We start from the raw sequence: 16767 nt of genomic DNA on the forward strand, positions 1-16767 counted from the left end.
GAAAGGGAGAAAATCACAACCAAAGCTGAGAAAAGCCAAGCCACAACAATGGGATATTGGAAATATTAGCATGCTAGCAAAGGACTTGCAGAAATAAGCTGTGCGCCATGTATAGAAAAACAAAACTCTATCGTTGTTTGGAGTATAACCTTTTGAAGTTTTAGTCGGAAAAAATAATTGATCCTTCTTAATTTTTTACATAACAGTGACATCAACTTGACAAACAGCAGGGTGAAGTGAAACAAAATGTGGAGAGTGACAAATCATGATGACAACAAACTGATTGATAAGAGAGAGACTATGAAGACAATTGCAAAAAATATGAGAGAATGATTAACACGGCCAAGGATCTGGATCACTCATAGCTCAGAAGGTTCATGATGGTGATGATGGTGGCGGTGACTGGATGCGTGAGGAAAAGGAGGACACTGTGACTTACCAAACCCTCTCTCCGGGCGGCGGTGTCGCCGACGGGGAGATTGCTAGCTCTCCGGGCTGCTCGGGGATGAGAGTGTCTGCAGGAGAGCCGGGGCCTTGCATGCCTGGAGGGGTGGAGCAGGTCTTGCGTGTCAGTGTGGAAGAACCCTTCCGAGACACCCAGGAAGTATCCATAACCCGGACGCCCATACTGGAGACAAATACATACACAGAGTCATATACGGTCATGATGAAGGAAGAGATTAGTTTGGTTTGGTGAGGAAAAAAAGAGGGGGAAAAGGGTATGATACGGTACCTTTGGATCTTCCTAATGCTGCGTTAGTAGGGGGAAGAGAGGCAAAAGGGATACGAGGTCAGAAGTGATGCAGAAATGGTTCACATGGTGTACATCTCAGTTGCCAAATCCCAATCTCCACTCTCAAGCTTAAATACTGAACCCTCACAGACTTTCATGACATCACATGTTGCCTGGAAACAAGCTGCGGTGTCAAACAATGAGAAAATAACCCAGCTCTCATGTGTATTTTTTCAGTGTTTGTGAATATTCAACCTACCCATGAAGGTAATTAACTAATAAATAGATCATGTTGTTGTTGTTTTTCTCAGCACATCAATGCATGTTTTGTTTATATTTTGATTATTTCGCCGAACTTTATCAAAACTGTACAAACTTTTTTTTCTAACTTTTAGTGGTTTGCTGGATAATCACGTCCTCAGGAAGGTCTGCAGAAATGGATACTTGAATAAAGTGCGTCATTTGGAGTTTTGAAGTTAGCATTAGAGCCCTCATGCACTTGGTGATTTGTGCCACTAAGCACTCGTGCACTTACTGGGAACAAAAGTCTGTGAGTGTGGAGAGTGGAATTGGGCAAGTAGTCTGTGTATGATGGGGGAGGAGGAGGAGGACGGGGGGGGGGGGTAAGATCCACATTAGCATGAGGGAGCAGAAGTGATGTACCATAGGTGAGAGGATGTCATACAGCATAACCAAGCTGCACTTATCTTCCAATTTAAGGCTTTCTTTTCTTTAAAAACTCAGTTTGAGAGCAAACACTACATTTCCTAATTATTCTGAACAGATAAAAGCTTTTTTTTTCTTTCACCTCACACTGCTTGTTCCTGAATTCAGGATGCGCAGAGTTATAGTTCATTCTTAATCAAATGGGGGTACTTTGGTGAAGGCATTGGTTCAAATTCTGCCAGTGATTTTCCACCGGCTGGATGAATGACTCAGGTTAGGTGACGTGCTAGCCAGACTGTGAAGGAGGAGCCGGGTGTGGGAGGATGGGAAGACAGCCCTGAAGAAATATTTCCTGAGCAAAAAAAAAAAGAAAAAAAAGAGGTAACCGACAGCCCTCCATCAGAGACCTGTTGCCATAGAGACAATGCCACTCAAGGTAATTCATGCCCCATGTATTCAAATGACTCAGCCTGCTCTTCTCCTGATGAATGCTGATCATAGGGAATGTATTTGTATGTGCTGGAATTATTAACAGGTGAGATAAAAGGCACATCCCTCACCTCTCATAGGAGCAAACAGGAGGCATAAATACTCCCCCGAGCTAATGGATTATTAAAGTGCATGTGAAATAAGAACTTATTATCACATGCCAAAGAGGAGGCGTGGGTGGAAAGACAGAGAAAGAGAGTGGGAGAGTGATATGTAGGCAGCAGAAGGACACACTTGGCATCATACCCATCCTTCTTGTAAAACTCCAGCATCATGTTGTCCGTGGCAACGCTTAGTGGGCGTCGGCTCTGGTCGTGCGGCTGCTTGCGTTCCGATTGGTCCATGTCCGGCGAGGGCATGGAGCTGTAGTTGGAGTTGTGGTTGGTGTGGATTGGGCTGCCATAGCATCCCGTCAAGTTGAATTCAATCTCTGAGGGAGGAGAAGACATCATCAGCTAACAGTATACTGGTTTTACTGGTTTATGAATATATGAGTGGGTCTGTGTTGAGTAGAATTTAGAATTTACCAAAGAAGGGAGTTTCAGTATCTGCCCACAGATATATAAATAGTGATATTACTGTGTATGCTAATCTAATACAGCACTACACTGGTCTTAATAAATGTTTATATTAGAGAGAAACACTTTTGTTATTGCATGTCTCCACTGAGTGACGAATATGAATAAACTAGTATTACTGCAAAGTCCTTTAATGCCTTCCATCAAACATTGAATTTGCGGTTCTCATACTTTTTTCTTTTACCATAGAATAACTGTGGCCGATGTGAGGGCTAGATTTGTGTATTGAAAATATTTGTAAGGACATCAATCAAACCAGTGGCATAACACTACACCGCAACCATTACCATAAGAGACACAACAAAAACACTATTTCTCTGCAGAGCATGTGACTATCAGCAGACCCCTGTGACAGTAGGGCTAGAGGTGCAGTAGGTTATAAAGAATAAAAATAAATCAGATACTTAAATATTCCCACTTGGAATGTCTGAGATATTAGGGCCGAAAAAAGGGAAAGTGAAGGCCTTTATGTGGACAGATGGTACAACGGGCCGACAGAAACGGTGACAACCCTACAACATGATGCCTCTGGCAAAGCTGCTGTCAGTGCAGGAGCACAATCCAATCCAGACCAGAACAATGTCTGCTGTAAAACTGAATTCTAGGGGCGTTGGTAGCCTAGTGGTTGGTGCCCTCGCCCCATGTGTCAGAGGCTGTGGTCCTCCAAGTGTGGGTTGGGATCCGACCTGTGGCTCCTTTCCTGTGGCTCCTTTCCAACATGTCATTCCCTACTCTCTCTCTCTCCCTGATTTCTGACTCTGTCACATGTCATGTCTCTTGAATAGATACATGAAAAGGCCAAAATAAACCTTAAATATTCACACAGCGTGTGCTGCTGACCTGAGGTAGAGGTTTTTTGCTGTTTATGTAGAATGTATTTGTTCTTTTTCTTTTAACACCTATGTGGACTGAAGTTATTGACATTCATGGGATTATACGGTACCTTCGTAAGAGGGGCTAAGCAAAAAAGGTCAAATAATAACAATGACCATCTGACTTATACATATATCACGATACAAGTCGAAATATAAGTAGTAGAAGTAAAAGTCTGACTTCACAATTCTTTGGTGTTCATTTGCTCACAATTGCCCAAACACTCTGAGTCATAAACTACAATACTCCAGAGAATATAAAACTACAAGTTAAGTATCAGCGAGACCCCATTTGGGGCCCAGCCTGACTACATTATTACATACATATGTAGAATGTGATCCCCACCTCCAGGGAAGAACCAATCAGCATGCTGAATAATGGGCTCAATGATGCTAACAATCTGTAGCGACAGGGTGGTCATCATCTCCGTCATGTTCCTGCAAACAAGAGAACAAACAGAACTACAGTGTCAGCCTGATTGGATATGTTAAGGTTAATAATCAAACAATGAAAAAAATAAAATCACACATGAATAATAGAAGTGTAAAGATACATACGGTTCTGTGTGTGTCCAAAGCAAGTTAGGACCAAGAACAATGGCCATGTTACCGGGAGTCATCTTGTTAGCGTCTTGGTACTCCGTTAGCTTTGATAAGAATTTGACGAGATATCTGTGGGATTTGGATACACTCATTAGTTTCTCATTCATGAGACATCTTTTTTTCTTAAATACTCACAATTATCAATATCAACCCTTTCCTGCATATTGTCCCTGACTCACAAACGTAGCCTTTCACTTTAAGCAGGTTGCAGAGAGGCAGATCATTCTGAACAGATTCAACCTATGATTTCTACCAAATACAAAAATATGTGATATCAGCAGCCATCTTTGTGTTTGCTTTAAAAGACAAAAAAAAAAGTAAAATATGTGAAATTGTAAAACTTGCACTGCAGGTAATGAATAATGATCACTGCATATGTACACACAAAAAAACCTCATACACACACACCTACACACACAAGTCATTGACTGTAAGTGTCAACAGCCTGCAGGTGTTGATTTCTGAATCCCTGATTGTCAAAGCAGCTGCTGCTGTTACTTTTCTTGGCTGCAGGTGGTGCAGGTTGCACTGAGACTGCGGAGGGCTGAAAGGATTTTGTAATTGCATGAAATGATCTGTGTTTGTCTGTTTGGATAGTTTACATCAGACTACTTAACATTTCAAAGAGTTTCCGATATGCAAACAAAACCGTACTTTTTTTTAGCTATGGTATCTTACAATCCTTGTTCTTACATTTTAAAGATAAAGAGCCACATGGGAAAATGCTGAAATAATCACTAAAAGCAACTGACCTGAAGTTGTTCAAGTTGTCTGTAGGGAGTTTTTCACACGCTGTCATTAATGCTTGTAGCCTTTTATCCATATCTTGAACGCTGCAGGAATAAAACAAAAACAATATGGCTGATTGTTGCTCTACTTCTCAGTAAATGTCACCATTTTTCATCCTGGCAGTTGAAACCTTCTGCATAAAGACTGCAGACTATTTTCTCTTCTTTTTTTAAAGCCAATGGCATCATTCAAGAGATAGGAAAACAATCTACTCACTTGGAAGCCTGAATCCACTCATCATAAAGTTCAGTGGTCATCAGTGGATCAGGGAGCTCACGGAGGTATGACTTCAGAGCCCCTTTGGATGAGAAAAACAGGTTGTTTAAAGCGGGGGGGGGGGGTTGTTTTCTCTCCTCAGTGTACAGATGAGGCCATGCCCCATACAGTATCTCCACTCCCCCCTCCAGCAGGCCCTTGCAGCTAGCACAGCTGCCAGATTCAGATTGCTCAACACAGATTTCATCCTAATGTGTGAAATGGACAGCGATAACAGGATAAAGCCTTCAGGACAGGAGCACTGAGCGTAGAACTGATGACGGCTCTCATGCTCGGCCAAAGAGCCACATTTTCTGCCAACGAGGTCCTAATTCAACAAAAACAAAAAACCTGTGGACAGAACACATAAAACACCAAAAACAACCCTCTGTTTTTATCATAGATATATTCCACTCTTTCCCCGCTGCCTTACAATAACAGATAGTAGGGGCTGTTGTTATGGAAATGGGCTGTGAAACATGGCATCCGCGTGGGTGTAGTTCACCTGCGATGGCGTGCGGGTCGGAGGAGTACTCCTGCACATCCAGAACTCCGCAGTCCAGGGACGCTTTCAGCTTCTTCAGCTTGGAGGCTGACGGAGCCACTCTGAAGAGGCCCTGCAAGCCCACACACAGGAAACACATCATCATGTGTAATTATCACACCTAACAATGACCCCTGCAGTGTGAATCAAGGCTGAGCCAAAGAAATAGCCTTTATCGTTGAGTACTTGACATTGATTGATGATACACAACATGAAAACAAAGTGGTGTTGTGACATTTTTTCATCCATAAACTACAAAACATGTAGGCTGTTTTTAACATAATATAACATAAGAGTTTAATTTTATTACAAAGAACAACAAAAAACCCATCATCTGATAAGTGAGCCCCATCACACAGCTCTTATACTGCTTATATTCCTTAAAGTTCAATGCTGCAGACTATCTTGTATCCTGTTGCAAAGATGTTGCTACTTGTCCTCTCTCTCCTTTTCTCACGTTAATGAAATCTTTATTTAAAGGTCAAGAAGATAAGAGCCAATTTCAGTGTTCCAGTCTGACAGGGTAAGATAAAGCCAGGTTGAAAACTATTTATTGAATTATGTCACGTACAGGTTGCCATTTCAAGGCGAGATATTTACGCGCCTGTTACGCCTACTCTGCGATGTGTAACGCACAGCGGCGGAAAGCTGGGGCAAAGTTGTTCTGCCCCTGATCTGCCATCGAAGATAGTGAAGGAAAAGTTACAGGAGAGACAGTGGTGATGAGTAACGTCAGAGCAGGGTGTGTGTGTGTGTGTGTGCATGCCTGAGTGTGTGTATGTGAAGCTACTGTTGAGGGTTTACAGCCGTGCATTTCAAGGTACCAGCATTATTACGCTGTTGCAAATTTAATGTATAAGTACAGAGGCGTAATGTCTGCAGAACTTTGTTACACCGCTGTTTCAATTGTGACCTGCCAAGGGACTGCAGATGTTAAATTAGCTTTAAGTTAACTCTGGTAAAAAAACACAGAGATTATAATGAAAGTATTTACAATTGTTTACCGTTCATTTAAAAGTTGCAAGGTTGATATATGTATGTCTATATGTGTGTGTTTGTGTGTGTGTGTGTGTGTGTGTGTGTGTGTGTGTGTGTGTGTGTGTGTGTGTGTGTGTGTGTGTGTGTGTGTGTGTGTGTGTGTGTGTGTGTGTGTGTGTGTGTGTGTGTGTGCATGCCCTATACCTCCTCCTGCATGCCACACTCGAGCAGCATGGTGACACAGGCTTCGATTGGGAAGGCAATCTCTCTCCCGCTAATATTCAGGTGTTCCTCCAGAGACTTGCCGAACGACGGTTTCTCAACCCACGCCTCTGCAACACACAACAGCAGCTTGAATCGCACACAGACACAAACAAACCTGCACAGATCTCCTCCTGGACCTCTTTAGACCAGTGACTACAAAGCATTCTTTGTGTAAGAGTCTTTATTTTTAACGTAGTATATTAAAACCCGACTGCAGTTTCCTATGACTTTAGAGGTTTGAGTATATTTTATTTCTATTTGTTGATTTTTGGCGTGGAAAATATTGTGCTTAAAGACTCTTGTTTTGTTTAACACCTGGAAAGTAGCAACTGTTTAAATGTGAAGGAGGATAATTACAGCTTAACAAGATTGTTATGTGACACGTCAGGGCTATTATCTCCGTTACTTGTTCTCTTGAAATTGCTTCAGGTGCAGAATCGGAGCAGATCGCTCTCTCTCTCTCTCTCTCTGTCACTCTCTCTCTCCACACACATCCACACGCACGCTCATGCACACACACCTACACACACAAATAGTGGGTGACTCACCTTGGTGAGCTTTAATCTGGGGCAGGATACTGTGAAGAATCTCTAATGACTTCCTGTGATATTCCGCCTGCGTTTCTATCAGCTAAAGGGGGGGGGGGGGGGGGGGGGCATCAGGGGAAGAGATTAGAACAAGCAGTCCTCCACGTGTGTGTAATATACTATCTTAAATGTTTATAATAACCTGTGTTACTGCACGAAAAAAACATTTCAGTTCCAGAAAAGATAAAAAAATACAATATTTCCTGTATTTCACACTTTTTTTTACACAGTTTTAATAATAAATTTACTTACAGTCTGGAAGTAGTTTGCATAGTCTATTTCTTTGGCCACAAAACTGTACATATCTGCTGATAGCTGATCCTGAAACAGAAAGTACGAGAGAAATCATCCCTTCAGAAACTGTCTCATCTGCAGAAAGCTGGAATATCATCCTGGCATTGTGGTCCATTTGTGTCTGATACATGCAGGAGGGTAATAAATCACACTGAGAGCAAAGGAGCTGGAAGAGAAAATAACATGCAAGGGGCACTGACTGGCAACTCACCCGACAAATCTCCATCCTATTGGCTGCCTCCTCCATCTCCTCTCTGAGGGACTCGGATTTGGCACCTGGCTGCAGCGTGCTCGGGTGACTCGAAGATTTGGACGACTGATGAAATCTTTGGGCACAAGATAAAAAAAAAGAAAGAAGGATATGTCATCCTTCCATTACACGTATCTATTAACAGAGTTTTTATTTCATTTAGAGCAGATTTTAAATGTGCACCTTGTCCGTGCAGAGTCCATGTCCAAGACAAGTTTTGCTAAGTGCTTTCGTTGTTTCTGGATGTTGGGAATATCCACCTAAAAAAAAAAAAAAGAAATAGAAGAAGGATTAAAGTCAGCCTAGAGAACAAAAGTAAAGCATTTTTATGCAAATGGAGAACATGTTCAGCTTTGAGTTTTATGGTAAAAAATGCTCTAATCATTTCAGAGAGGTGTTACGTCTTAATTGGTTCATTAAAAGCTCACCTCAGCGAGCACGTAAAGAGGCTCCACCACATCTCGCTCTATCTGGAACTCAAACTGGATGAGCTCCTGGGCCAACTTCTCCTCCGTCTCCCCACACATCTTCAGCATCTTCCTGTTAGGTGAGTACAAAGTCACATGGAGGCAGTCATAAGCAGATGAAAGACAAATACGGGTAAGTAGGACAGAGAGGAAATCAATGGCTCAATCAATAAAGATGATGATGTGTGAGTAAACTTCCGTGACCTACCCCAGGAGAGAGTCATCCCCCAACACTACAGCCCCCTCCACCATACACTGTGCAAGCATCGTGAGTGGAAGTTTTTTCTAACAGAGGAGAGAAACACCGTCACTAGACTCATGCAGGATTATGCATACTGTTCGTCGCATCATCACTCATCATATCAGTTGTGGTTGTCCGAGAGAATGATGGATGCGGCGGGTACTCACAGACGGTGACTTGACGGATCTCTTCTCCATATCAGTGCCCTGCTGACCCTGCAGGCAGGCAGTCAGCTTCTTGTGAGTGCTGTGTGTCACCTGCTTGACCAGATCAAGACGCTTCTCAACCTGGACGAACACACAAACGAAACACACACGCGTGAGAAACCTTGTGGAATGTCCACTCCCACATCCTGACAAAAAAACAACTATCATCTCCTGCAACCTGCAGCTTCATAAATCAGCATCTGACACTGTCCCAATGGTACAGATTTATTGACAACAAACATTGGGGTTGTACTTCTTTAAGCAGGTATATCAGGCCATGCTGTGATTTCATGCAGTAAATTATAAAAAATCACTAGACTAAATATTCAGCTTTAAAGGAGCACTACTGAATTCAATAATAAAATGACCTTACTATATCATCAGACATTAAGAAAAGATGATTCGCTAAAGTGCTGGCATCTCTGATAAAAATGAGGCAGCTAGTATGTCCTCCAAAGTTTCAATTCTGGTCTATAATGGTCTGTATTTGTGCTGACCAGAGTAGGTAGGCAGTTTTAAGGCACACAGACGTTTTGGATGCCCCTCAGTTCAAACGACAGCAGTTGTTACAGCAATAGAAGGGGGCAAGCAAACTGGTTCAGATATAACTTATTCTAATTTCCAAACTAAAAAACTAAACTAAAAAATGTCCACGACCAGAAATATGGTAAAACTAGAATAAATATTGGCGATGCTTTTAAAAAAATGTAGAGTTAGATCTCAGAACATTTTTAAGATCGATGCAGAGCTGGCTAAACACTGAAGCTTCCGTTTCCCCGAATTGGAAACCCTCTTGCGCATCGACTCTAGGGAGGTGGGCGCAGGGGGACAAAGCTCTCTCCAATGTTTTGAATTTGTTTCTGAGTTGTGATGAACATTTGCAATCTATGAACTATGGCATAATTAGAATAACTATGAATCACAAAATTAGATTGATGAGTGCACCTAAGGGAGAAGGAAGGAGAAATACAATCTTGCAGGCATACCTGTCGCATTTACACATTTTACACAAATTAAACAGGTGGAAAAGGACGAGTCAGCAGATGCTTGTTGGTTTCCAAAGTTACACAGTTTTCACTACACCTTACTCATCCTACTTTACCTGTACAGGATATTCAATGCAGAGGACTTTACATTTTGTTAATGAGAAATCCACTTTTGGAAACTGCTTTGGGTTTTTTTCTGGGCACTTAATAATGTCATTTCTGTTTCTTTCTTTCAGTACAATCTAAGATGGTAAGACCTTGGTTATTGACAGTGTTAACTATAAGGGTCTACATGAGTAGTAGTAGTAGTGAGTAGTGGGGGATTTAGAGACAGACACTCAGTATGTATCCTGTAATGAAACATTGCCTCACATTGCAAGACAAAACTGTCTGAACCATTGATCATGACTAAAAACAGTCATCATAATCACATTCTTAACACCTCTTAATGTAACACAGCATGAATAATGACAGCACTAACTGCTTCGAGACCTTCATTTAATCAAGCAGCTGATTCACAGGTGTTAGATTATTTCTCCTGCTAAAACAAACACACATGGATAGATGGTATAAGCTTTTACTATAGCTCACCTGAAGAAGGTCATCGCTTAACACCTCTGTTTTTTCTGCCCTGTAAAGAAAAAAAAAGTGTGAAACTGTTAGGGCAAATTCAAGAGATATGACATGATCATTCACTGGTGATAGCAAACGCAAACAAGACCCTGAGAGATAAGATTGATTATTTTCTGTATTGTAAAATATAATGCCTGAAACAGCCAGGCAGGATAGGTGTCAGACAACATGATTAGCAGCACGCTGAAGAAACTACTTTTTTTGGTGGACATTTTCGCATCAAATTTACAATGAGTGATAACTTTGACTATTAAAAGAAAGCAGGATTTTTTTTCTTGAGAAACCACTGCATACATATATGGTGCATTCCATTTATACGAAACTCAGAGCTTGGAATGACGTCACACCTGAGTTAAGCGCGTTTCAGTTTTGAGTTGGCAACATGTTGGGCATGACGAGCTACATGAACGCCTCCAGGTGTAACTTTGATTTGTTAGCTAATAAATAGCGATTAAAACACACTACATGATCGTTTGTGTGCAAACTAGACAATATTTCCGCAGATAGAACTTTCCCAATACTATCGATGTGACTGACTTAATTAAACGATTTGCTAATAAACACTATAGTTACAGCTTTAACGTTACTGTTGCTGCACCTAGCAGCCATGTTGGATTTTAGCTCGGTCAACTGAAGCTGCCCTGAGTTTCCAAGTCCGAAGTCCGACTTCAGGGGGGCATTCCTCTGATGTAGTATCAGACCAGCAAACTCAGAATTTCAGACTTCCGAGATCAAATGAAACACACCAATATACAGTGCAAGGTTGGAAAGGGGTAAGAACTGCCGCTTTGTCCACAGGGGGCGCCAAAATCAATAAAACTGAAAGTTGATCACAGTTGCTTTAACAAGAGTAGAACTTGCTCATACATCGTCTTTCAGGCTACACAGCAGGTGAAGGAGAATATTATAGATTGGTGTCCTAATCTGACAGGAGATATAGAAAATATGTCCATCCTAATATGCATAAAAAAACTTCTGAGGCATCTTTATACTATTATTGTTGTAAGCCCCTTTCTTCTGACACGCATGTGACAAAAACTACATAAAAAAACTACATAAACAAAACAGAGAGCATGTGAAAAATGAATCTCACAGGCTCAGCAAAGGCTAACAAATTCAAATTTGCCAGTTCATACTGAGGAGCATCACACCCCTCTGTGAATCCAGCTGACTGGGGACTTAGCCAAAGAATGAAGGAAAGGGCAGAGCTTCAGTGCCGCTGAAGCAGATAAAACTACTCATCCGGAGTACTGAATGAGCCATAAGCCCAGAAAAAAAAGCAAACCACAGGATATCATGAATGTATGGTGTCAGCTCAGTTCAGTCAGCTTATATTTTCAGACATTGGGTTTTTCCAGTGAGGAGATTTCCCTATGGAGCTTAATATGCCTTTTATATAAGAAAATAGATAGACTGTCTCTTAGGAGTCCATTTTTACATATTAATTGGAGTTTTCTCTCAGGGATCATTTGAACAAACTTGGATACAACACCCTAGGGTTGTCATGATAGCAGAATTTTAAACTTTGATACGATTTTAGAAAAACAATATCCTATTGATACCTTTACCTGAGACAAGATACTACTGCACCAAAAATGGCAAGCAACTCCTGCACACCGTTGTAAGGAACATGCATTTGGGGGATGAGCAGCAGAGCTGAGTATGTGGGTTGTGCCCTTGAAAAACTTGCCAAATCTTCTCTGCCAATGCCGAACAGCTTATTCTGCTGTTGCTAATGACTCTTGTTTTGAGATTCTGATACCCCAGGTGCTGACAATCAGGTGGAACCTGAACATGTGGAGGAACGTTATGTTCAGCGATGAGTCTAGATTCTGCCTACAGCAGATGGATCGGAGGGTCAAGCGTGGAGAAGACGTGTAGAGTATCTAAATGTATCGAAAAGTATCGAAAAGTATCAAAGAATTGATAATTCTGGCAACCTTACAACACAGAGCATATCTAAGAGGTTTTTTCTGCTAGGGTAGGGTAGTAAACTGACAAGGGACATATTAAAGACAGTGTAGCCCCTTAAACTGAGTCAAAACTTGACATGCAGACCCCCAGCAACCCCCACCATAGTGCAAACACTCACTCCGCATTTCCCCTTCCTGTCTGCACAACCACTTCCTGCTATTGTGCCCAAATCATGCCAACGCCAATTTGGAATAATAGCTTTCTTTGTATAATTTCTTGATAGAAAAATTCTAAATGTATCTTACTGTTGACAAAGAGAATGGAAAAGACCTTGCCTTGTACTCTATTATTTATCAGCCAGACAGAAATACATCAGCAGCACACAGCTCAAATGCTTTTTTTTATGCATGATGTTTTGTCACCAAGGCGGTCAAACACAGAGCAAGCTGTGACTCTGTGTTGTCCATCGCTGATTCATTGACCAGAAATCACAGCAAAAAATGTTGACATGTAGCTATGTTGCATACATTGTTGCCAGGGTCATAAAGCTAACAATGTCCGTTAGCATCCCTGGAATCAGTGCCAAGCTGCGAGCATGAAGCCATGGGAACTGGGTCAAAGCATGTTCCAATGGATCTAATCACAGCCAGTCTCTAGGAAGACTGCTTTGCTCACTGAAGTAGGAGGAAAAATACAGGAAGTGAGTGAGTTCATGCTCGCCCCGAAGAGAGAGAATGACAGCGGGGTGGGAGATTTCTGGCTTGATTTGAGAGGATAAGTGTGATCGCAGATTGCTGATTACATGACAAAGGGGGATAAAAATAACCCAAGCAGGGCACAACGGTTTGGCTCATTTTAGCTGCAACACCCCAACAGCCTCGAAAAATTATCTCAATTTTTTGTAAAAGACCTGGGGGGTGAGACTGAGACATGTATTATACACTGATAGTGTACCCTGTAGGTTTGCAATGCAGCTGTAATTCTGTCACAGTCCATCTGGCCTCACATTGGCTTGTCCAGGTGTCCCTTGTGAGGATATGGTATCTGGAGGGCCCTTATGGGTGCACAAAAGCACAGATGGGAAAAGACCTCCTACAGTGATGTGGAAATTCTAGTCTGTTAGCAATGTTTTGCAGTAATCCATAGACTACCAGTGAGTCTCTCTGGTCTGGCTGTTTGTGTGATGAGCTCTTTTGATTGGCTAAAACATCAAACTTTCTCAACAGTGTGATAGATGCAAAGATTAGAAAGTGTAAAAGGGGACCTGTTTCAAGGCAGCAACCTAAAGGCCCAAAAGGAAGTTGATATAGAAGTGCGAAAAACTGTAGTTCCAAAAATGGCCACTTGAGGCTGGCTTCTAACAATATCATGTGTCCTTATCCCATCTACAAACCCCTAAATTATGAGAAAAGTCCATCCTCTCTGCCTTTTGCCTGCTCCACTTTTCATAAAATGTGTGCTCAAACAGTTCGTTTGGAGATGTTCCCTTCCTGACATCACAACGGGCAGTAACCCCTCCCCCAGGTGGGTGACACTCCCACAGCTAGGTGTTTATTCTGCTCTCTGAGTCTGCCTTTTCACAATAAACAGTAGGGCAGGATGCAACAAAGCCTGAGCCACCCTAACCCTTCCAGAGGGGCGTGGTCAAACACAGCTCATTTGCATTTAAAGCTATAGACACAGAAACAGCCTGTTCTGAGCAGGGCTGGAATAGAAGTTTCACAGGCATGATAAAATACAGGATCAGAGTGGATTTAGAACAAGAAACTTCACCGACATGTTTTCAGGAGCTCTGAGACTTATTTAAACTTGCTGAAGAGTAGGATCATATGTGACCTTTAAGTTTTCAAAAGGGCATTCAACATAATAATCATCAATGATTCATCGCTTTGTCTACTTTTTTTTTTAACAGTGATGGTTTTACTAAAGGCTTGAAACGACTTGGGGGCTGTAGCTACCAAAAGACTGCATAAAAAGACATTTTTTATGCAGTGCATTTGCTGTTTTACAACAAGGGTATGAAAATTGAAGCCCAGACATCTGGCTTTCTCACTGACCACGAGTGATGTGGCCATTATGACCCAGACTTCAAACAGATTTGAGCCTATCTTCAAAGACAGCATACCGCCTTGTTCTCTGAGCTTGTTTGTTTTCAGACAGTGGTATTTCCTCTTAGGAGAGCAGTATCGTACATAATCGGCCTGCGAAGACACAAGGACAAAATAACACTGCACTTGCTGAAATACAGGGACGATGTGAGGTGAGGTTGCTTGGCTACGGAGAACCTGATGTAAAGCTGAGATTTTGAAGGTGAGCGGAGAAATTTCGTCTCAGCAAATAGTGTGCGGAATGAGTCCTGGGAGGAAAGTAAACACGTGGGAGAGTCAGCAGCCATGTGGGCGGTGTGTTCATGGAGGGGAGGGGGAGGTGGGGTGCGTTGCCAAGTTGATGCCAACCATCTGCCACTTTGCAGGCATCCCTTTACCTGATGATGACTTAATACAAACACGCACACTCTCACACAGACACACATGCGCATTCACACATCTAAAAATATTGAGGGTTTATTGCGCAACTTACCATTAGCTCTCACACTGACACATGAGACACCATTTCAAAAGCTATCCTGCTTGTTTATTTGATTCAACAGTGAAAAGAGAACTTCAAATCTGTGCAACACAAACAAGAACGACTGCAGAACCTGGAGGGGGATTAATTAGTTTAAACAATATTCACACAAAGACAGAGACTGCCAGACTTTGTATAAATCCCTCTCACCCTCTGGTAGCAACATGTTGAGTGCTAATAATAGGGAGGGTCTGGACATCTGGGCTTGTGTATTCACAGCTGGCAATAGAGACAAGTCATTTTAATGTGCATATTTGCAGGGACCTTTGACATTACAAGTCACTGTAATTCCATAAAGCTGGAAGTCAAATATGTGTACCAGATATCCTTCTGACCATTTTGCCAGTCTGTACAAATATGTATTAGGCAGAAAAATAATTCTATCTTAAGATATGTTAATGCTGGAAACCATCATGCTCAGCCCCCCAGCACTGTGCATGGTTTGTGAAAGCATGAATAATCCATGTGGACAGAATCAAAATGTGATAAAATAACATTCATAGTCTTGAACATATTTCAATAATGGGGAGCCAATTGTTGGCTGTAACACTCTGAGTCTACAGGTCCACCTGAGAAAGCCTGAACAGAAATCAGCTCTGGGTTGCTCACGCTGCTAACATGGCTAATAAAGCGCTAGACCTGGAAGAGCTGTGCTAGATGCTAGGTCCTGTGCTGCGAGGGGAGGGTAGTGGAGCAGAATGGTGGCCCTGGGCCTCAGCAGGGCACCACACAGCCTGGAGCGCTGGCATGAGATCTAGTGAGCAATACACACTGTCACACACACACACACACACACACACACACACACACACACACACACACACACACACACACACACACACACACACACACACACACACACACACACACAGCAGTGTTCATGCTAGAAATGCTCTCTGAATATTTCTCCGTTTAATGCTTTTTTTCCCCAGACCTTTGCCGTGCAGACGCATCAAGGGGCCCACTCAGTTTCCTCCCAAATGACAAGGCGGAGGGCTGATGGGATACAAGGTTACTAAAACAGAGAAACCCACTTACTGTAGTTGTCCAGCAAAACTAGGTCACAGTTCTGTTAAGTATGCAAGAATAACTGTGAGAGGAGTGTACACACACATGCACGGAAGTGTCCGCGCACACACACACACACACGAGACACACACATGTCCAGAGAGGGAGTGAACCTTAGAGGAAGAGATGGAGAGAGAGAGAGAGAGAGCGAGAGAGAGAGAGGGAGAGAGAGCCTGCAGCATTCGGCAATGTTTTACTTGAAACACAAGCAGTGAGTTATCTCTAATAACTTTATTCATGGTGAATAATCTGCACAAGAAGCACTCTGCTCTCTGTGACTTAACCCACTTTTTACACTACCAAGCATAAACGTACTGCACCTGAATGATGTCACATGTCCAGTAGAGAACACAAATGACAAAAGGCAAAGATGAGATCAATGATGTCCTTTATTCTTTCTTAATTCCAATACACTTTCCTCCTACTTATGTGAAACATGGGTTACTAAATGAACATTTTAGGCAAACATTTTGAATATCACTGATGTATCTGCTGTATGGAAAACAGAGGTAAGGAGTCATCTGCAAAAAATTCCTACAAAATAAGATCCTGGATTAAAAGCCATGATGGATGAAGAAAACATGAAATGATTATTGGTGGATTGATTCTTCCTGTTTTGCCCTATTTGCATTCCTGAATGGAAGGAAGTGGGCAAATTGAAAGGGAGTCGCCTGGCTGCTTAGTTATTTCTTACAACAATACCCCTCTACTACAGTATAGCC

At 42.1% G+C, this 16767-nt stretch overlaps 1 protein-coding gene across 5 annotated transcripts in view; it reads right to left on the reverse strand.

Moving 5' to 3' along the window:
- Positions 1-16767, reverse strand: part of arhgap44a (Rho GTPase activating protein 44a) — a 31881-nt gene that overhangs the window by 8831 nt on the left and 6283 nt on the right. For 4 of the 5 annotated variants that reach the window (XM_061026286.1, XM_061026285.1, XM_061026282.1 and 1 more), the window contains exons 2-18: positions 10394-10433; positions 8778-8897; positions 8578-8654; positions 8331-8442; positions 8086-8162; positions 7864-7978; positions 7611-7679; positions 7320-7401; positions 6712-6839; positions 5491-5602; positions 4947-5028; positions 4694-4774; positions 3897-4010; positions 3685-3776; positions 2135-2318; positions 734-751; positions 440-628 (exon numbers count right to left, since the gene is read on the reverse strand). In XM_061026286.1, the coding sequence (XP_060882269.1) occupies positions 440-628; positions 734-751; positions 2135-2318; positions 3685-3776; positions 3897-4010; positions 4694-4774; positions 4947-5028; positions 5491-5602; positions 6712-6839; positions 7320-7401; positions 7611-7679; positions 7864-7978; positions 8086-8162; positions 8331-8442; positions 8578-8654; positions 8778-8897; positions 10394-10433 (1692 nt within the window). The remainder of the gene's footprint in view (positions 1-439; positions 629-733; positions 752-2134; positions 2319-3684; positions 3777-3896; positions 4011-4693; positions 4775-4946; positions 5029-5490; positions 5603-6711; positions 6840-7319; positions 7402-7610; positions 7680-7863; positions 7979-8085; positions 8163-8330; positions 8443-8577; positions 8655-8777; positions 8898-10393; positions 10434-16767) is intronic. The other variant, XM_061026283.1, reaches the window with a different exon arrangement.

This window comes from Labrus mixtus, chromosome 20 (genome assembly GCF_963584025.1).
Source record: "Labrus mixtus chromosome 20, fLabMix1.1, whole genome shotgun sequence".
NCBI lineage: Eukaryota > Metazoa > Chordata > Actinopteri > Labriformes > Labridae > Labrus > Labrus mixtus.